Below are 21551 nucleotides of genomic sequence, written 5' to 3' on the forward strand. Positions count from 1 at the left end.
ATGTGGATGGCGATCAGGAATCGGAACCCTGGTTCTTCTTTCCTGTCCACCATCCATCCAAAATTCCCTAATGGAAGGGAATCCATTATCCTTCCCTAGGGCCAAGTGTAGCAGCTGTACTGCTGTCCCAGCTGAAATAAGCCAGCATAGACCAGGGTCGATATATGTTCAGCTACTCATTGATGAGATACTGCGTCATGGGGGCGATGACTATGCTTTTATAGAGTTATACAAAAGGGGGAACCGCGTTGTTGCATGTCCCTAAAGTTCTAAATTTCTACGCTTGCCTATGTGAATGTGACATCTTTTGGTGCGTCTTTCCTTTACAACTACTTAGAAACCACTTGGGAGGGGGGCAGCCAGTTGGTGCAGAAGTTCTGCGACATCATTAGGGCCCACAGTCCATCTGCAGGGATCACTTTGGCTGCCTGCCTCTCTCTTGCTGTCTTGCCCGGGTGGGTCTGGAGAGGGAGCATATGGTGTCTGCCAGTACGCTCAAGGCCTTCCGCGATTGGTGAGCACCGCAGGGTATAGAGGGACTTATAAACACCAGTAATGGCATTCTGATTTAATTGTTACGGTTACTTGTCTTTTGTTGCTTTACTTTAAGCATATTGCTTTAATCAGTCCACTCATTCATTTATTAGATTAGTGAAGCCCTTTAAAGAGGCACTTGTGCTGATTCTTGTTTGGTGACACTGGGGTAACTCAGTGTCGCTCCTATTGGTCCATTAAAATAGGCCCGCAGTCTGTCTGCTCGTGGTGTCACTACAGGAGCCGTGTAGGATGGGACCAGTTCCTAGTGTATAACTTCACAGCAAGCTGCTGATGCAATCATGGAAAGAATTTGCCCAGCTTATAAATTCAGCATTTGGAATAAAATTATTTCTGCTCTCACCCCCCCACCCCCCACCCCACTTTCTAGGTTGGTTCCTTCCAGTTGTTTGTAGAAGGTTATAAAGACGCTGATTACTGGTTGCGAAGGTTTGAGGCGGAGCCTTTACCTGAGAACACCAATCGGCAGCTGCAGCTTCAGTTCGAGCGGCTGGTGGTCCTGGATTACATCATCAGGAACACGGGTCAGTATCGTGTGCCTTTGGCTGATTTTCCCTCCACTTCTGAAGGTGTTAAGTCCTTGCTTGGGGTGGGTACAGCTCCAAGGGGGCACTGACTGCCATGCTTCTGGTACTATGCCAAAAGGGCCATTGAGTGTGATTGGCAGTTTTTGTTCTGCCCTTGCCCACTAGGAACTTTGAGACTGCCCCTCCCTTGCAGCCGTAGACAGAGGGGTCTTTCATCTGTCGGTCTGGACTGCATTTGACTCGCTGGTCCCAGCGGTGAAAAGGCCGGTATGTGATCCACGGCCCCACACAGGACTCCCCCTGAAATTTTAACAGGTCTTGGGAAATATTTGTAAATTGGAAAGGAGGGATCAGTGGGATTGATGGAAGGAAATTTCAGCTTGAAACAAAGAATGCTGGAAATGCTAGCAGGTTGGCCAGCATCTGCAAACAATAGATTAATGTTTTGAGACGGTACACTTCATCTGCACTAGGTAGGGCAAGCAGTGCTGCCACTGTTCAGGTCTGGGGTGTGGTGTGTTGTAGCATATTGCAAATCTGTGTCCGGGGAAGGAGAGGGAAAGCTCCCTAGGGGACATCTGTAAATTACATGGATTGAAAATCATATTTTAACCCACCCCCAGTATTGTACTTTTCCAGCCTCCTCCTGTCTTTGTTTACATATTGAACATAAGAACGTAAGAAATAGGAGCAGGAGTAGGCCAATCGGCCCTTCGAGCCTGCTCCGCCATTCAATAAGATCATGGCTGATCTGATCCTAACCTCAAATCTAAATTCATGTCCAATTTATATTGGGGTAGAAATTATTCATCGTTGTGCCTGTTTTCCAGACGGAAAATGGGGACAAAAATGACCAATTTCCCAGGGCTGCGTCCCAACAAAAAACAACAGCCATATTGGTCTCTTGATTTTCAGGCATCCAGGATGGCCGCCTAACACTGGCGTCGGGCCCCTAACGAGGGGCAGGAAGCTGGTTGTAGGACTCCCCTGAGAAGTTGGGCTGCCCTGAGAGGAGCCAGCGTCGGGCCTGCTCCGCTCAGGATTTCCAGGCATGGATGCGGCCCAGCAAGCTGCCATAATCTTATCTTTAATAAGGGTTTCCATAACTTTACCTACAATGGACGTCAAATTTGCTGGTCTGTAGTTTTCTGGGTCACTTTGGTACCTTTTTTAAAAATACGAGTAGCATCTGCCTTTCTCCAGTCCCCAGGCACCTCTTCAGTATTCAGTGATTTGTGCCAGAGTTCCCGCAATTTCCTCCCTTGTTTCCTTAAGGATCCTCGGATGCATCTTATCCGGCCCCTGAGATTTATTCACCTTAAGGTTGCACAGCTGTTCGGCAACCATGCTGGTAGTAATGTGAATAGTGTCACAACTTACCTCTACAACACCCTCTAGTTCCCTTTCCAACAACAATCACTTGCATTTATATAGCCCCTTTAATGTATTAAAATGTCCCAAGGAGTGATTTTCAAACAAAATTTGACAGCCACGTGAGATATTAGGAGGGGTTGGTCAAAAGGTAGGTTTTAAAGAGCGTCTTAAAGGAGGTGAGAGAGGCGGAGAGGTTTAGGAAGGGAATTCCAGAGCTTAGGGCCTAGGCAGCTGAAGGCATGGCACAATTAATATCGGGGATGCGCAAGAGGCAAGAATTGGAGGAGCGCAGGGATCTGAGGGTTGTAGGAGGTCGGAGATGGGGAGGGGTGGGGCCGTGGAGGGATTTTAAAACAAGGATGAGAATTTTAAAATTGAGGCGTTCCCGTACCAGGAACCAATGTAGGTCAGTGAGCACGGGAGTGATGGGAGAACGGGACTTGGTGCGAGTTAGGATATGGTCAGCAGAGTTTTGAATCAAATAAATGACCAGTCTCCTCCTTGGTGAAGACTAAAGCAAATGGTGTTGAAGAATATATTTGCACGGATAGAGAGATGGTTAGGAGACGGAAAGGTGAGTAGGGATAAATTGCTAAATGTCAAATTGTAGGGGGTGGATAATACGGTGTCCCCCAGGGATCAGCGCTGAGACCTTTATATAAATGATACAGATCTGGGCACAAAAAGCATGACATTGAAGATGAAGAAAATATCCGAAAGCTTTTTTTCTCCCAAGAAAAGAGCTTCTCCCAAATGGCTCAGTGGGTAAATTTCAAAGCCCAGTGTGGTACTGACCCCTACAAACGATGGAAGTCCTGGTTCCAATTCTTGGCTGGTGCTGAGCTAAATGATCTCAGTTTGGGGGGATGGATTGGTACAGTTGGCCTCAGTGCCTTTGGACGGAGTTCCCAGTATGAGGCGGTACCTTCAGGAGAGGAAGGGAGAAAAGGGGAAAATGGGGGGAAAGAAAAGTTTCATCAAAAAAAATTTTCTTTCCATAGATCGAGGTAATGATAATTGGTTGATCAAATACGACTGTCCTATGGATAGTGCCAGTTCAAGGGTGAGTAGAGCCTCATATTTTTAGTCTTAAATATTTAGAACAGTAATGTCCCAGGTTTTTTGTCTTTTGTGGGCTGTATAGGCGCATACTATGAAGCCGTGCAGGGCACATACCTTTAAATCCACATTCCCCTTAATGAGTGGATAACTGTTGTCGATTTAGGGATTACCCACCAATGAGGCAACAGCACTAAGGGAACCTGTCCAAACCTCGACCCTCATGAAATTCAAACAGGACAAACTGGCGAATATAACATACAAGAGCGAATAGAAGTGGGTTGCCTGGACTTCATGGGGAGGTAATGGGGAAATACTGTGGTTTATTTTTTTTTTTAAAAAAGGAACTCTCCCTCTGGCTAAAATCTGCAATACTGACTGAGGTCTGTCCTCTCCTTGAGGGAGATTTCTGTGTAGTAACTGAGGACTCTCAGCTCTTTTCCTTGGGGCGATACCTGTACGCTGATGTGTGTTTGTCCTGTTTTTGGAGAGGTATTTATGTCCTGGTGCATCAGTCTCCTCCCTTGAGCTTTCGATGCATTAGTTCTCTAAGCTTCTTCCGTGTTCATTATAACACTTAAAGGTTTTGGTGGCAGGTGAAGAAACTGACCTGGGTAGATTTCCCTCCGAGTGGCATTGTTGGGAATGTTGTTTTTGTAATATATAGTCAAAGCTTCAGTCCCGTGCCTATGTACCAATAATGAATTCAAAACACGGAGTCAAACACACTGCAGTTTATTAAGGGTTAAATGGTCAGACACACTCACGGCCAACACCCAGATTACATAAGATGCTGCCACAGAAGAACAGCCCATTAGTCAGTTGAGCTCAACTGTCTCCCTCCCTCCTTTCGATTATTTCCAACTTCACATTACAATGGTCTCTCTTTTAAGCTCCGCTAAAAGGCCATTACATCACCACCTCCATGACCTTCGCTCTTGGTTTTACATTAGGAATTAGCTCGACATTCCAAACGACTCAGAAAAGCTCTACAGCCCGATCTTAGGACATACCATAAGCTACCGTATCTATTTACATGTGCAGAAAAGAATAAATGTATAGATAGGTCCATGAGAAGATTAGAACTATCCAAGACTGCAGTTACAGCCTTACAGATTTCCTTCCCACCACGACACTGCGCAAGCGACCGCACTTGTGCGAGCCCAGACAGCGAGTATCAGCAGACTATTCAGTCATGGGGGGCATTGCAAATAAGCCTGATCCTGTCCTCAGCCAATGTTCAAATAGTCGCCCTTTCTAAGGAGGTGGGTGGGAGGAATAATCACCAGATAACGATCAGGAATGGGATCCCGAGCTGACTTCTCTTTCCCCTCCATAACCAAGGTGCTGATGCAAATTGTACCGCCTTTATCATTGCTTTGGCTGAGATAAGTCTGTTTCAACATACACCAGGAATCCAACCTGGGGACCTTGCTGTTCCGTGTATCAGATACACTCTTCCTAAAGTAGTTGAGTCCTCGGGGGACACTAATCAGAATGGGTTTAACCTGTTGTTTTAATATCGCACCTATAATTATGCAATGTACTTAAAAGGGAGGGATGGGTAGGTGTTTGGAGTTTACAAAGCCTCGGTGTGTTTTCTTTTAGGATACTGACTGGGTTGTGGTGAAAGAGCCCATTGTAAAGATCGCAGCAATAGACAACGGGCTGGCGTTCCCTCTGAAACACCCAGACTCGTGGCGGGCATGTGAGTAAACTCCAATGGGAAAAATTCAGACTTGAAGGGACAAAGCATAATTTTCTACAACTCTCAAATCGGTGGAAGTGGCACTTTAGTATTTGAGTTTTAATGTGAATTTTTGATTTCACGTGGAATTTTTGAAGTCCGTGCACAGCAAAAGACAGCCAAGCACCGAATCAACAGACCTGTGTGGGAAGTTGAAGAGTGTCAGATGTGGCCTTGGAACTGCGGTGGAGGTTATTTGATCAATTTTGAGGTGTTGAATTTTCATGCAGTGGTTTATTAGAGTATGAATACATTGCCAGAGGGGGCTGTTGAGGCCAAGTCAATCGCGTTTTATGTTGTCAACTTGCCTCAGTGGTAGCACTCTTGCCTCTGAGTCAGTGGTAGAGGGGCACTCCAGAACTCGAGCTCATAACAGGCAGTACTTAGGGAGTCCTGCATTGTTGGGAGGTACTGTCCATTGGGTGAGATAAACTGAGACCTTGTTTGCCTGTTAACAATGTCATGGTTCTATTTCAAAGTTCTCCCAGTGTCTTGGCCAACACTCTCCACCAACACCAAGAACAACGTAACTGGTCATTCATCTCATTGCCATTTCTGGGATCTTGCTGTGCTCAAAATGATCTCGTTTCTCATATAATAAGACACCGTACTTGAAAATAATTTGTAAAGTGCTTTGGGATGTTTGAGATGTGATGTGTTCCCTCTTTTTCATTAAGTGGGAATTAGGTAAACGATTGGAGAGGAAAAATGTTACTGGGTGTGGAAAAGAGTGGGGAAAGGGGATTAGAATAGATGATCTTGATATGGAGCTAGCTCCAGCAGAGGCTCGATGGGCAGAATGATTTCGTCCTGGAAAGGGTAGACTTCATTCAAAGCCTTTTTGAAATTATGAAAATATTTTTTGGGATGTGCACGGGATGGGTTGTAAAAGGAAATATTTTCCGAAATGATAAATATGGAGAGGAATAATACAAAAGAAAAGTGAGAACTGTAAAAGATGTGTGTGTGTGTGTATGTATATATGTACGTCCATGTGTTATACAGTGAACATAAAGGTGAATAGCAAGAGGTTTTACAAACAGACACAGTAAAAGGGGTAGGCTGCCTACAGATGAAGAGGCCATCTTGTCCTTGAAGGAATGGTGGTGGAGATGCTTTAAGTACTTTTGTCCCAGTTTTTTTTTACAGCGGAGGGTGAAAGTAGACTTGTGGGAGCAACTGAGGAGGATTTAGAAGAGTGGCAAAAGGAGGCTGCATTAAACAACACCTTGCATTTATATAGCGCCTTTAAAATGTCCCAAAGGGCTTCACAGGAGCGTAATCAGACAGAAATTGACATCGAGCCAAAGGAGGAAACATTGGGACAGGTGACCAAAAGCTTGGTCAAAGAGGTAGGTTTTAAGGAACGTCTTAAAAGAGGAGAGAGAGTCTAGTTAATGGGACTAAAAGTAGGCCCAGGTAGTACATGTCCCCAAATACTGAAAGCAGTTGGCAAGGAAATAGCTGAGGTAGTAACCATAATTTTCCAAAAATGTTGCACCTAGGTCAGGGAAAAGACAGTTGGACACAGTTCCTGCTCCTTATCGCTAACCTGTGGGCATCTGGTGAGAATGGGATTGTGTTTGGCTATCGTGCCCTCCCATAGTCAAATAGCCCCCTGGTCGATACACAGGAGAACATTGGCAAGAAATGAGGGGAGAGGGAGTTTTTATACGGAACATTTTTATTCTTCACAGATCCTTTTTACTGGGCCTGGCTGCCTCAAGCAAAGGTACCGTTTTCTCAGGAAATTAAGGATCTTGTTCTTCCGAAGATTTCTGACCCAAACTTTGTAAAAGATTTGGAAGAGGATCTTTACGAACTCTTCAAGGTTAGTCAGTAGCCCGTGCACCTGTGTGTTTTATTATTGCGGGGGGTGGTGAGGAATACCCAGATAATTGTGTTGTTGGCTAAGTAGGTATGGTGCAGGAGCTCAGCAACACTCTGCATCTTCCCTTGAGAGAAAGAGAGGCAGTGCAGTGACTAGATTATCAATAAAGTGTAACAGTGACATTTTCAGTGTCCCATTTGAGCTGGGGAAAAAAATTATCCTGCATAATAATAGATTCTGCCCTGCCAAAGCTAGATGTCTGAAGAGAGCATTTTGAGCTGCATTATACCAGAGTGTAGTATGTTGGTAGGTCTGTCACTTGGTAGTAAGAGCAGATAATGGTGATTAATTAAAAGTGTCACGCAGTTTTGACAACGTTGCATTGGCTTGCTTGACTCGTCCCTCCCTACCCTCCTAGTGTTTTGACACTGTGTTGACAATCCTTATAGTGCAGCCTTGTCACCTAAAGAACTCTGATAGTACCACTCCTACTTTTGCCTTCAATGGAATGCATTTCCTTGTATAGCCTAAGAGATTGGTTTAAAGAGGGGAGGGAGAATTGCCTAAAGGCACAGGCAGAGATCTGCCCATATTCAGCTTGTGTGCCCTTCACCCCTTGTATCAAAGGAACATAGGTACAGGGGTAAGCCATTCAGCCCCTTGAGCCTGGTCTGCCATTCAGTTAGATCATGGTTGATCTGCATCTTAACTCCGTCTACCCGCCTTGGTTCTGTAACCCTTAATACCCTTGCCCAACAAGAATCTATCGATCTCAGTTTTGAAATTTTCAGTTGACTCCCAGCATCAACAGCTTTTTGGGGGAGAGAGTTCCAGATTTCCACTACCCTTTGTGTGAAGAAGTGCTTCCAGAATAGCCCGAGACCGTCTGGCAGCAGACGTTTTGTGCGGCACTCTTCCCTTCCCTACCCTCACCGACTTTAGGTTCACTTGAAGTCTAGCCTCAGTGTGGCGAGCTGCCCACAATCCACCGCCCCCTATTCACTATGCCACTGGAATGGAATTTTATAGCACAGCAGCAAGGAGGGAGAGGGGTTACGTTAAGTGCTCCCGGCCTGCATCCCAAAGCATGAAAGATGTTAACCGGGGTGGCTAAGATTTGTTCTGCATTTAGTCTGTGCTGTCTTCAATTTGTTCTTCCCCCTGTCCCCTTTACTGTGGTGCAGTTTCCCGGGTGCTGGTCCCTCTCTGGAACCTTGTCTAAATGTGCAAACCTACATGATGTGTCTTGACAGCTAACGAACTGTGGAGGTGTTGCAACAGAATCCAATCCTGCCCTCATCTGAAATCCACATGTGTACTGGATAGTTTTAATTGCTACTCTTCAGTGCAGGGACCCCATGGCCTATAGACTTCAAATCCTAGCTGGGGGAATTTTTTGTTGAACTCGTGCTCGGGTCCAGGGTGTGAGGGTTTTGTTCTTGGTTAAAATGTTATTTACTACTTCCTTTGCAGAAAGATCCAGGATTCGACCGGGGACAATTCTACAAGCAGATTTCTGTCATGAGAGGACAGGTGAGCCACTGGGATCTGAGTGTATCCTCCGGGATTGCCGCATGGGCTGTTTGTGAAGGCAGTCCTCCATAGCAGCCTTGCCAAAGGGAGAGCCCTTGTATAGAGAGCCCGATGGGTTTCAGGAGAGAGGGGGATATGGTGAGAAGGCAGAGATTTGTAAAAATTGTGATCCAAGTTTTGCTAGTACAGTTGTGGATTTAACAGTTTTTATGGCCCCTCCCCCCACCCCCAGACACCCAAAATCAGAAATTTCCATGACTGCAGAGCTGTGTCTCAACTATGCATTCAGCGGATGCCAGGAGCCTTGTGTGTGCCCCTGTGGATGGATGAATCTAGGGGTTCATTCCTCTCTAACCTTGTTGTTTCCTTTTTTTTCCCCCACCAGCCTCCCCAAAGTGGGGCCTGTGCTCTGTTTGCTGGACCACGGAGATGGTCAACGCAAGGTGGGAGTTCAGATTGTCCTCTGAGACCATTTATTGGTGGTTCAGTAGCTCAGACCTCTCCCTTCCTTTTGACCCCTTGCCTGGGTGAATTCCATTGGTGTGACCTTCTGGAACCTTTTCTTGTGCGTAACAGTGAACAGCAGGAGGCCTTCTAGAGGAATTGGAGCTGAACCCAGTCGACGCCCATTGTCCATACACTCATGCACTTTCCAGCTATTGGGCTCCCATAGCTTAGTGGTTATGTTACATGGATTAGTAATTCAGAAACCTGGACTAATAATCCAGAGAACGAGTTCAAATCCCACCAGGGTAGTGAGAATTTAAATTCAGTTTAACAAAATCTGGAAATAAAAGCTGGTATCAGTAAAAGTGACCATGAAGCTGTCGGATTGTCATTAAAAACTCCACTGGTTCACTAAATGTCCTTTAGGGAAGGAAACCTGCCGTCCGTACCCGGTCTGGGCCTATATGTGACTCCAGTCGTACACCGATTTGGTTCACTCTTAACTGCCCTTTGAAGTGCAAACCACCTTCTCAGGGCAACTAAGGATGGGCAATAAATACCGACCTTGCCAGTGACCCCTACATCGTGAGAATGAATTTTTTTTAAGCAGTTGTTAATGGACAGTGGGTCGTGAACCGGGGCCGAGGCATCATTTCGTTTTTTCCTCTTCCTAGTCCAAAGGTGACGAGCCCACGGGCTGAGATCAGCTAATTCGGCCTTGGCCAGTGGTCAAACTTGGGGCTCCCCTGGTCAGTATGACACCAAGCAGTGCGTTTACTCACTGGAGATTTCCCCTATTGCGTAGTCAGCCCTTTTTTATTGTGACCTTCACTTCCCATTTTTAGTGAAAACAATTAACTTTTCAAGTGCTGAACTTTAATCTTCAAAATAATTTTGTTTCTGAAGTTTTTGTAGGAAGATGAATCAAATGTCTGCTTCTACCCGATTAAACTTAGCGCCTCCGTGACGGAACTAAAATAGGAATGATTGGTTTTTGATTCAGAAGGTTGCCAATACCTTGTAGACCAGCTGGCAAGCAGCTGTGTGTGTTCCTGGGCCTCCACAGAGGGAGCTATCCCAGCTGGGGTGGCAGTAGGGGAGTGGGGGTATCTCAGTTGGTCCCAATACCCCTGGACTAGGAAATGAAAAATATCAGCCAAGGTTCCTGATTCTAATGCACTGATCTTGCTGGAAGTACGCACATCAGGTAGAGATTATTGGAGGGGGGAGCGGTAGAGAGGAGGTCCAGGCTTGGCTGATGCACTCTATAGTCAAATAGCACGACAACACTTGTACTGTCTTGACTCGCTGCCTACGTGTCTGCTTTGAGTGGGGACTGGATCAAGTTTGGCTTTCATGCCTGCTCAGCTTCCTCCCCCTTCCTCTCAGCAGTTGACTAGCCTTCCACGACTCACATGTCCGGTCTCGATCAGGACGAATGGCCGCTAGGGCAAGGAACTGAAGGGCTGCTGCTACCCCTTGGAACTGTACCCCAGCAAGTGCTAGGCCCGTGGGCAGAGCAGGGGAGAAAAAACCCTGCCTCCCTCTCCCTCCAGCTGTCAGTGTGGTGGCAACAGTGACTGAACCAGCCCCGTTTTAAGTGTGATTAATCCCTCGTCTTGTGTCTGAACTGATACCCTTTTAACGTATGTTTATGTTTTCTCCCTTGTTCCTTATCTTCCCCCTCTGCCCCCCCCCCCCCCCCCAAACCTCAATCCCAAGATCCTAAACCTCACACAGGCCCTGAAGGACGGAAAGTCGCCACTGTTACTCATTCATATCCCACCTGTCATCGTCGAAACAACTCGAAGCCACCACCGCAGCAGCGACTTGTACACTCAGAGCTTCCAGAGCAGAAAGCCCTTTTTTACATGGTGGTAGCATAACTGAACGCAGAGAGAGAGATAACGATCTCCTTGAACAGCTCGCTGGTAGACTATTCCGATAATCCAGGGCCTCCCCTTTACCACTTGGTGATGAGAACCCAGCGGGCTCATGTCAAAGAACTGGAGAGGGGGAGAGAGAGAGAGGCCTGCTTCGTGCTTTATCCTACATGTACGATTATTGCACAAGACGTCACTACATCAGTAAGAAATGGCGTGCGAGAGGGATTCTTCTGGATGATTTGCACTTAATTCATGCACCCCTCCCCCCACTGCTTTTTTTTCTTCTTAATTCCCTCCCGACAGCTGTCATCGTGCACTTGATCTGTCAGGCAGACGCTTGGCTTCCCCCCCCTCCCCACTGCCACTGACCGTGGGAACGGCTCTGTGCGCTGAGCTAACATACGGGGTGTTTGACACAGGCTGCCTCTGTCTTTCTTAACCCTGCCCTGTCCCCTGAAACTGGAAAAGGTTTTTTTTTTGCACTAAAACGGTTTTGGTTCAAATCACAACTCTGTGCACTTCACGGTGAACTTCGGTTATGGTGGTCTGGAACGATCCGATCATGATTCAAATCCACTTTGCAGTGTGTGTTTTTTTTAAAAAAAAGAGAGAACTGCAATTACAAAAGGGATTATGCTGTACTTGAGAAGAAAATCTGTGTGGAAGAAGATATCACTGGACTCGAGTTTCAGATGTGGAGGAGATGAATAGGCGCAGCCTGTGGTACCGTGTAAACGCCAGCCGGACCAAAATGTTTCTCAAATCACTGACCTGGAGCCTTTTGCCTTGAATCTGCGGCATGAATATACGGTTCTCTATATAGTGCAGTTATGGCTGGAGCTGAAACACTTCTCTTCCCCCTCCCCCTTCCCCAGCCTTCCACTTTTCTACGCTACACCTGTTTTAGAGGGGGACGGGGGAATGGTATGCATGTGAAATGACTGTACAAGCTACATAGCCCGGTTGATTGTGAACAAGAAATAATCTGTAACTGTAATCAGAAGCCAATCTAGCATGTAATACTGTTTTTTTAAAAAAAAAGCCAAAATAATGGTTAACGCAAAAACTTTGCACAAGGGCCTCGACGGCTGCCCTCTGTACTCGGTACACCCTTCGCCTGGCATTAACCATGGCACCTTGCTGTGACCCACAAGTCTGCTCAGCAGATTCAGACTGCTAATTCGTTCCTCTTCCCTGCCCTTCCGCTGTGGATGCGTTTTTCTTTTTTGTCCAGTCCAATCCAATCCAGTTTGTGTCCTGTTGGAGCAGCGAGGGGAGTGGGATTTTAACAGGAGGTGAATGAGTCTGCTTTTTAAACAGTCTACTTTCTCGGTCCCCAAACCGAGGAGACCAGTGACTTTTGCTCCCATTTCTCTGCCTTTGCTTCTTTAAAATGGGCTGCTGTGGGGAAATCCAACATCTGGGGAATTTGGGGGGGCGGGGGGGTGGTGAAAGGAGGGGGAAGAGAGCAATGGGCATCCCACCATACCGCACATTCAAAACCCAACTATAGCCCTCTTAAATGGGGAGCTACCTGGAAGCCGATGCCTATCGCACCCTGCAGGATTTAATTTCCTTTAATGCTTTTGTGGATAGCTGCACTGTTTAAAATCGCGTACAAAGGAATTATGCCTCCTGCAGTGACCAATGGGCGCTACGAGAGGAGATGGAAACTTGTGTGTGATTTTTTTTTAGAAACCGGTGGTTAATGCAAGAGCTAGCCTGCCTTAGAGTGTTGCCTGAAATACAATACAATAGATCTTTATGACCAGGTTTGTTTATGGCTAGATTGAACAACTGTGGCTGACCTGCATTTGAGAGAAAAAGAAATCAGAAAGGGGACCAAACTGATGGTGCCTACTCTTTCCCCCTCCCCACTATAAGCATGGCACTTAGTGAGCCAAAAGTAAAATGGATCAAGGTGGAGCTACCCTTTCTGCAAAGTAAATGTGGGCCTCAGCCTTGCTCGGTTCTTGGTTGGAGCTGTAATTTTGAGGGTGGAGGAAAGAGAAAGATGGTTAAAAATCGCTGTTCAGAGATTGACACCCTTGACGAGTAATGGCGTGCCCCTGCACTGAACACGGTTGTTTCAGTGGATGCGTCAATTTACCCTGGACTGGTTCGCACTCTCGCCCTTAAAATAAAACGTGCCGACTCCTACATCGGTGCATCCTTTCAGTTATCCTGCAGCTTAATAAACTTAATTATCTTTGGGGGGGCGGGGGGGGGGGGTAGTGGTGCAGGGTGCTCTTGTAAACTTGCACTGAGGGTGAACCTGCTTCAGGGTTGACTTGGGTTGCTGGCTGAAAGCAGGTGACGAATGCTGAACGATTGAGAACCTCTGCTGCAACAGTCATTGTTAAATGGCAATTATGAGCCGTTTTTAACGGGGAGTATTCTACTGAATTGAGGTAATCCAAGCGTTATAAGGCGGAGATCTGGGCACTTACTGGCATCTGTCACTGGCTCTTTAAAACTTAAAGCGCAGTGGGACGGCACTGTTCCACAGGGCTGAGGAGTGGAACCGAAGTACGTTCAACTCTCAGCTCAGCCCCCAGCCACAGCCATGTGGAGGGTGCGTGGGGTATTGCCCTTTGCTCAGCCCAAAACCATTTAAACTTTTTTGACACTTTTTTTTAAAAGTACACGCAAACAGCGTGCATAAGCAAAACTCTTCACTTGTGCACGTGTGAATGGAAAGCCAGCCTGTTTTAACTGGATGTGGTCGGCCTCCATTTTGCGCATGTGTGGCCACTTTAAGAAAAAAGTAGTGTTGGTTTTCCTGTTTCGGTTTTCGTTCTTGGCAGTTACCAGCTTCCTCCCCCCTCCCCACGCATACATCCCAGGAACCAGACTGCCCAGGGTGGTCATTTCTTAGCAAGGAGAAAGGGAGAAGCACATAATGGGAACAAGTCCTATCTGTGCAAGGGGAACATTGGCAACATTTTGGGGGATGCCTACTCTCAGCAATGGAGGTTGTGCACAAGAGATGGAACAGCTGCAATTAAAGTAGCAAGAAAAGTTTCTACTACCAGTAAGTCTGCAGGTGCATACCTATATATTAGTTCAGGACTTCCTGTGAAACTTAAGTTTAATATACTGGGAGAGGGATAGAGGAAGACAAAATCTTGCATGGTTATCAATAACTAACTACCTGTTGACTGGATTGAGTATGGAGAGAGGCAATGGAGAATTCTGGCTACCCCTCATTCACAACTGAATGTGTTTGGGGGGGTGGGGGGAGGAGAGAAACACTGCCTGGTTACTAATATGGTTATAGGGAGGGAATGAGACTGGTTAGTGTGAATTTAGCCAAGTGACCTGGGCGGTCATGTTGATCCCTTGACTGTCAAGAGGTCCAAATAAAATCCGCCCTTTTATATATGTTTAAAAAGCGGAGAATATCTTGCAGCTAAATCTGACTTGCTTGGCTTGGGCTTCTCTCCAGTTTAAGTGCGTGCTGACCTCTGTATCGTCAGTTCAATCACCAGGTCACGGTCTTGTTTTTGCACTGGTTGGGTTATCACCAAGGTACCACGAAACAATATTGAGCCTCTCAAATCTTCCTTCTGTATTCACTTGATGGGTGAAAAGCAGCCAGTGGTACCATTACAGATTTCATCCACCCAAATTCTGGGTAGTGTCTGGAGGGAATGTTTTTGAGCTGTATAACAACACAGGTCAATGGTCTGTCATTGGTGATGGTAGCAGGGATGTATCATTATCACACAAGAAGCGAAACACCCAAAGTTAAAGATGTTTGCTTGTTTCCATGTGCCATACTGGTGACTGAGCTGACTGACATTGTTTTCAGCTGTGTTCTGTTCAGTGTAAACTGGAGCTAGTTAGCCAATGTGAAGAAAAATCTGAAGCCCCACTCACCCATTTCTCCCCCCTGCACCTCACGTAAAATATTTGTCAAGCTTAGGACACACAGCTGGGTGATGATTAAGAAAGGAAAGATTGAATGCACAGCGCAAAGCCCTCAGTTTGTTCCTGCTGGGGAAATGTTTGACATTTGCACGAGTCACATCCTCATACAAGCAAGTGTCCCCTCTTTTTTAAATGTCATTTTGAGTAGTAGTGGGCAGAAGGTATTAATAGAGCAGCATAGACGGATGATTGCAAACTCTATAGGTCTGTCAGCACTCAGCTTCAGCTGATCATTTGTACTTTATCTCCCTCTGGGAGAACACAGTACAGAAAGTACACAGCATGGAACACTGTGTGTTACACGATAACACGTCGCTACACGTTAGACCCATAATAGAGTAGTGTCGAGAATATACTCAATAGAATATTTTTATCCGATGCCCTTCTCCCTCTGTTGTATGTGCAGCTGAGGAAGGTTAGGTGCCCAGAGTGAATCGTTGCACCCAACGCCAGGTTTTAACATAAGCAATCGTCTTGTTGTGGATGTCTTGGCATAATCGATCCCCTCCCTCACCAACTATCCCGGGAAGTAGCTGCTGCTTGTTCTGTATAAAAGTGGTTCTGATTCGAGGTAGGGTTGTGGGAAGGTGCGTCTGCTGTGGCGGGGGCGATGAAATGCATTGAAATATTCTGCGTTCTGGTCCAGTTAGGACTGATTTTAAAATGATTACCCCATGGTTTTTTTTTTCTTGCAATAGCTCAAGTCACAGCATTATTTAATGATTTCGGGGGGTGGGGGGGAAAGAGAGAAAACAAAGTTAGGAAATCTTTAGGCGAGTTATGTGATTTTTAAATCTTGAAATGCAACATTTGCATAGTTTTAATACAACGGAGGCTGGGATAATGGGGGGGGGGCGGGAGGGGGAGGTGTGCTGAAACTGCCCCAGGTTAGAAAGGAGAGAACCTGTCCAAATTCTTGCTCCTGATCACAGTGCGTGTGGTTGTTGAACTTGGGTGCGATGCCCTCTATGGTCAAATAGCCTGATAACACTGTGCTGGTCGATGCAGCATGGCCACCTGGGTCAGGTTCTTGAGGTTAGTACCATGGAGCTGCATCGTCAGGAGAGGGCGAGTAAAGGGCAATAATTTGAGCTGTGGGTTCAGTTAAAGTCACATCAATATTGCCCTTTTCTTTTGTGGGTTCCCTTGCAATGCTCATTTTTGACCCACCCCGTGCATTTAATTTTAGGAATTGGAACACAGTAAAGTGTAGTCCAAGGGGTCAGTCCCACCAGACCTCACTAAAAACAGACCCCACCACCGCGTGGTTCCGTGAGTTGGGTGGACCTGTGTACTCCCCGGCCAGCGTTTTGAGTTTTCTCGTGCTTCTCCCGGGCATCCCCTGCCGAATGTGTCAAAAAAATTAAAAGCAGCTGCGTGATTCCGACCGGCAGTTCACATTGGTCTCCTGGCAAGAAAAATTGATTTTAACGTGGCAGATTTTACGAGTGGTATACTGATTGCTCTCCATGTAATAGTTTTAAATCTCTGCCTGCAGATCTAAGTGTAACTCACTTGTGAGCATCGCACGTGAATTATCTCGCCCAACGCAACTTAATAGGTAGGGAGGTACTTTTCTTTTTCCTTTAGTTTGTCTAGAGATGATGCCCATCTGGCTGCTTATGCCTAAATATGTAGTTTTTCAGTAGAAACCTCTGTCCCTGTTTCCACCCCTTTCTAGACTTTATCTCCTAACTGAGTAGCGTGCAGCAAGACTCAACAGTTACAGTACTGTGGTAAAGAGTGAGAGAAAAAGTAATGGATTGAAAAAAATGTTTTGTTTAAAGTCGCAGGTGCGTGCGTAAAGCTGGAACGTGCCAGGGATCAGCGCGCACTGCCTGCTGCTCAAACCCCATCACCGTTGGGATAATTCGGTGCAGTCTGACATCCCGTAAAGATCCCATGCATTTCCACGTTTGTGTGTGTGTGTGTAGAGCAACTCGCTGCCTGAGTGCTGCAATTTCTTTTTATATAAGATTCCAGATGTATCGGGAATGCTGGGATCTGAGCAATTCACTTGCCCTGTTTGATTTGTCATCTGATTCCTTTGAGGTGTATTCTTGGGTTGCACGCCCCTAGTCAGCCGTTAACAGGTTGCCAAACGTGTTGAAATACAGCATTGTGTCCAGTTTTTTTTGCAATCTGTGACTGGTTTACAAAAAAAGTTTGCAGCTTGCTATATTGGAGCTATCTTTAAAACGACAATTCACAGGAGCATGAGCTGGTGTTGGAGGATTTTGTTTGCAGAAGATAGCATTGTATCTTGGGATTTAGTGAAGGAATGTTTACTTTAGTCTGGGTCCAGGTGGAAAGGACACTGTCGATAAACCCGATCACTTGACGAGCTCTTAGAGATTTAAATTTTAGTTAACTGTCACTATCAGTCTTTTATTAACTAGTAGACTTCTTCTCTCCCTCCTTGCTTTCTCCCGAATTTCCCTTCTCTTCCCCCCCCACCCCAAGCAAGAGGCCAGAACTTCCTAAGATGGGAGGTGTAAAGTTCCATCTTTTTATTAAAAAATAAAAATTCAAATACTAAAATTTAAACAAATTGCTGGAAGTAACACAGCAGGTCTGTCAGCATCTTGGGGGGAGAGGGGAGAGGTATAGTTTAGGGTGGAGTCTCAACTCATGTTGACGAGGGCTCTTCCCAAAACATTAACCAGTGTTTTTTAATCTTCAAACATTGAGGGACCTGCAGTGTGTTTTTATCGCATGGGTATGACTTGGTTACCTGATTGATCAGAAGCTGTGCCCACAATGTTTTAAGACTCTCCCACTCCCCACCCTTTCTGTCCCACTCGCACCTCTGCGGATGGCAAGTTGTTGGTCTCGAATCTCCGGTTTCCTAGCTGCCACCGTGTTGTACCTGCTCCGTCGCGATTGCTGCTCAAACCTTATCATGGGGTGAGGAGGGGGAAAGCAGGGGTACTGTGGACTCCGGTAACTGACTTCTCACCCTCGGATAGAAATCTCATCCAAATGCAAAGCTGTTGCTCCTCAACTAGTGGCCCCAATACCAATAAAGCAACATTACTTGTTGAGGGGCAGATGCTAACTATATTGTGCTCCCAGGCTTTTTTTTGCTAACTTTTTTCCCGATCCTAACTTTCTTTCCCATACCTTTTCCAGCCCGCAGTGTCGTGTCCCCCCCCCCCCCCCGCGGGAACGAACTCCTCCATAATTGGTCCTGAGCCTCGATGGTGACCATTGGCAGGCTGTTCAACCGTGGGAGTGAACATCATAGCTGAGTGTGACCCTGCTCCTGTCCTCATCCAATGTCCCCATGGGTCCTTAGCGTTTAGTGGAAATCCGGATTGCTTTTCTTCTCCCACCTTGGTTGAGCAGGGGTCAATTGGACCTCCTTACCAATACCAGTTGAAATCTGCTAACTCTGCACAGACTGGGGTCTAATTGTAGGACCTCGGGTCTGCGTGGCTTTGGCTGGTACCTGTTTTTGTGGGGAGCCTGATACTTTAGTTCTATTCACGCCCGTTTTATTGCACCTGCTCTGTAAAAACTCTACGGCCGTGCATTACTTCTGGCTAGCCGGGGAACTGATGGTCATGAAACCCCCGTTAAGATGTTTTAGCCAATGCGAGGTGAGCTGCTTCAAACTGCCACTGATTTCACCCATGCTGTCTGGCAATCTTCAGTGACTGAACACTTATGTGGAGGAAGTGGGTAGTGAGGAAGAGTCCTTACACAAAAGGAGTAAACTCTCAACCCAATTTCTAATTAAATTGTCAACTTTTTCTGTCATTGAACGCACAAGCTTTGTGGTGGCTGTACACTGGTCGAAGGTCAAGTCATGCAAGTAACTGGGCAACAACATTGGGCAGGTTAATTACTCAATGTGGGGAATCATGGTATAGGTACCGTCGTAGCATTGGTTTTGGCTTGAGGTACGGAATTGGTTTCTCTGACTGAAGGTGTTACCCATTTAAGCTGCAAACTAGAAAGGGAATGTAACCCACTGGCTGCCTGTCCCTTCCGCAATGGTCTGGTGTGCGAGGGGCCTCTGGATGGTCAGTAGTGCTACTCCTTGGCATCCCACCCAATGGACCATGTGTGATTTCTCCACTTCCTCAGGCAGTCCTGAGTCAGGAATGGGGCTCAAATTCCAGCATAATTGGGAGAGTCCTCAACATTCTTGCTTGGGGCTTGACCTCCCAATTTCCTCCTCCACCCCTTTGGTGAAGGAGTTAAAAATTGGTTCAAGTCCATGGCGCCTGAATCTGTTGGCTCCTCCTTCCAGTTAATCTCGCTTTTGTCTCCTGGCAGGGAGCTTGACTTGCTTGTGACCAGTAACATAGCAGTTAAAAACCTGTTATTGGCACCAAGGGAATGTAAGGAGAAACTTTCACTTAAGCTCCGAATTGCTGTGTTTAGTACAAATACATACTAACTAACGTTCTGCAGGGATATGCCAAGCATGGGCCCTCAGTGTAACACTACTAAGCTTTATTGGACCATCTACATAACTCATCAGAGGAACTGTTAACAATTAATGTTTCTGCCAGTTTAAATTGCTTATTTTTCATTTTGCTTGGACACTGACTCTGTAATGTACTGTTCTGATAAAGCACTGTATACTCTGTAATGTATTTAAATATATATATATATATATAATGAGAACCAAATGATCACTATTTCTGCAAGTATAAATCTGCCAAACTACTGTTTAGCATTCGATAAATTTTCTAATGTGACCTGTCTCAGCCCTCTGTTTACATTATTTCCCACTTTTTAAGTGGACAAGGGGTTTGGTGGTGGTGGGGGGGAGGAGGAGGAGGGAGGGAGGGAGGGAGGGAGGGAGGGAGGGAGGGAGGGAGGGAGGGGAAGAGTGGGTGGGACTCCAGTCCGGAGTGCTGACTTAAGGCTGTGCGGATATAGCATCGGTGTTGAGTGTCATTTCATCATGTTGCAACTGATTGAGGGGAGACCAGGTCCAATCGTTCACGCGCACCCTTTATCCGGAAGGTTTCCTCTGGTAGAATCATAGAATCATAGAAGTTTACAATATGGAAACAGGCCCTTCGGCCCAACATGTCCATGTCGCCCAGTTTATACCACCAAGCTAGTCCCAATTGCCTGCACTTGGCCCATATCCCTCTATACCCATCTTACCCATGTAACTGTCCAAATGCTTTTTAAAAGACAAAATTGTACCCGCCTCTACTACTGCCTCTGGCAGCTCGTTCCAGACACTCACCACCCTTTGAGTGGAAAAAATTGCCCCTCTGGACCCTTTTGTATCTCTCACCTATGCCCCCTTGTTATAGACTCCCCTACCTTTGGGAAAAGATTTTGACTATCTACCTTATCTCTGCCCCTCATTATTTTATAGACTTCTATAAGATCACCCCTTAACCTCCTACTCTCCAGGGAAAAAAGTCTCAGTCTATCCAACCTCTCCCTAGCCAAAGATCCAGGCAGTGGTGGAGTTTGCAATTGCGTTGAGCTCTGTATTGATTGAAGAAGATCTGGTTCTGGTGGAACTCAGTTAATCGTGCAGTCTGATTGCAGCCTTCAGCAAAACTATGTACCTTGAAAGTTGCAGAATGCAAAGCTAAGACAGTCCAGTTCCTGATAGAGAAAGTTACAGCAGCCTTAATGGGAATTGTATGATATTGGCCCATGGAGGCCGGAAAATCCCAAGTTCAGTTCCTGGTCTCTGTTGCATTAGGGTGCTACAAGTGACTTCCTGTTTGGCTTTTTAGATGTTGTGATGACAGACTTGGCTGTGTTGCTTCAAACATTGAGTGGTTGTACTTTGTGTATTTCTGGGACCCATGGTACAGGAAGAATGCAGCTAAGCTGGAAAAAGTACAGAGGAGAGCTATGAAATTAATAAGGGGGAACTAGAGAATAAAATGCATGAGGATAGGCTCTGAGGGGGTTGTTTCTATGGATGCTATGGTGGGATACCAGAGGGTGGATAGTTATTGGAACAAAATCCAGGCCACAGACAATATCTTCAGGACAGAAGAGAAAGGAGCAAAATAATTCAGCTGCATGAATTTTAGTTCTTGAAGAATGTATTCTTAGAATTTGAGCTAGACTGATTAAAAGTGAATCCAGGAAACTTTCATGTGAAGGATAGCGGGAATGTGGGACACACCCGCCCCGCACACACACTGAAAGCCAGTGGAGGTGTTTAAAGGGGAGATAGATACTTGGCAAGTGAGCCTTGAGGGATGTGGACAAATGGTATGGAATTGAGATTAACAAGGTAGGACTGACTTGCTTAACAAAAGTGGTGGAGCAGGCTCAATGAGATGAATAGCCACTTGTTAATGCTCCTAGTGACCTGGCCAACATTCTCACCCTCAACCAATGCCAGCAAAAACTGATTTAACTGGTTGGTTATTTCTGTGCTATTTGAGAGATCTTGTGTACAAAATGGCTGCCCTGTTTACCCACATAACACTGACTATGCAATGTAATTACATGAAGTCCTTTTGGAGTGTTGAAACATGGCGTGATGTGCTATATGAACATAGTTTCTGCTTTCGTAAGAAGGAAATGAAAGCCACATGAAGCAATTGTGACTGTGTTGAAATTAACTGAAGATCCTTTTTCGGGTTGGTTTCCAGTTGGCATTCCAGTGATATAAGTAATCAGACTCTAGTTCTCTCTCTCTCACTCACACACAC

At 46.0% G+C, this 21551-nt stretch overlaps 1 protein-coding gene across 1 annotated transcript in view; it reads left to right on the top strand.

The window, feature by feature from the left end:
* The window catches only part of pi4k2a (phosphatidylinositol 4-kinase type 2 alpha), a 26444-nt gene extending 14482 nt beyond the window's left edge, over positions 1 to 11962 (top strand). The window contains exons 4-9 of the mRNA XM_068002013.1: positions 926 to 1079; positions 3458 to 3519; positions 5124 to 5223; positions 6960 to 7093; positions 8567 to 8626; positions 10796 to 11962. Of these exons, the coding sequence (XP_067858114.1) occupies positions 926 to 1079; positions 3458 to 3519; positions 5124 to 5223; positions 6960 to 7093; positions 8567 to 8626; positions 10796 to 10954 (669 nt within the window). The 3' untranslated portion in view covers positions 10955 to 11962. The remainder of the gene's footprint in view (positions 1 to 925; positions 1080 to 3457; positions 3520 to 5123; positions 5224 to 6959; positions 7094 to 8566; positions 8627 to 10795) is intronic.
* The last annotated feature ends 9589 nt before the right edge of the window (positions 11963 to 21551 follow it).

This window comes from Heptranchias perlo, chromosome 21, assembly GCF_035084215.1.
Source record: "Heptranchias perlo isolate sHepPer1 chromosome 21, sHepPer1.hap1, whole genome shotgun sequence".
In the NCBI taxonomy this organism is placed as follows: domain Eukaryota; kingdom Metazoa; phylum Chordata; class Chondrichthyes; order Hexanchiformes; family Hexanchidae; genus Heptranchias; species Heptranchias perlo.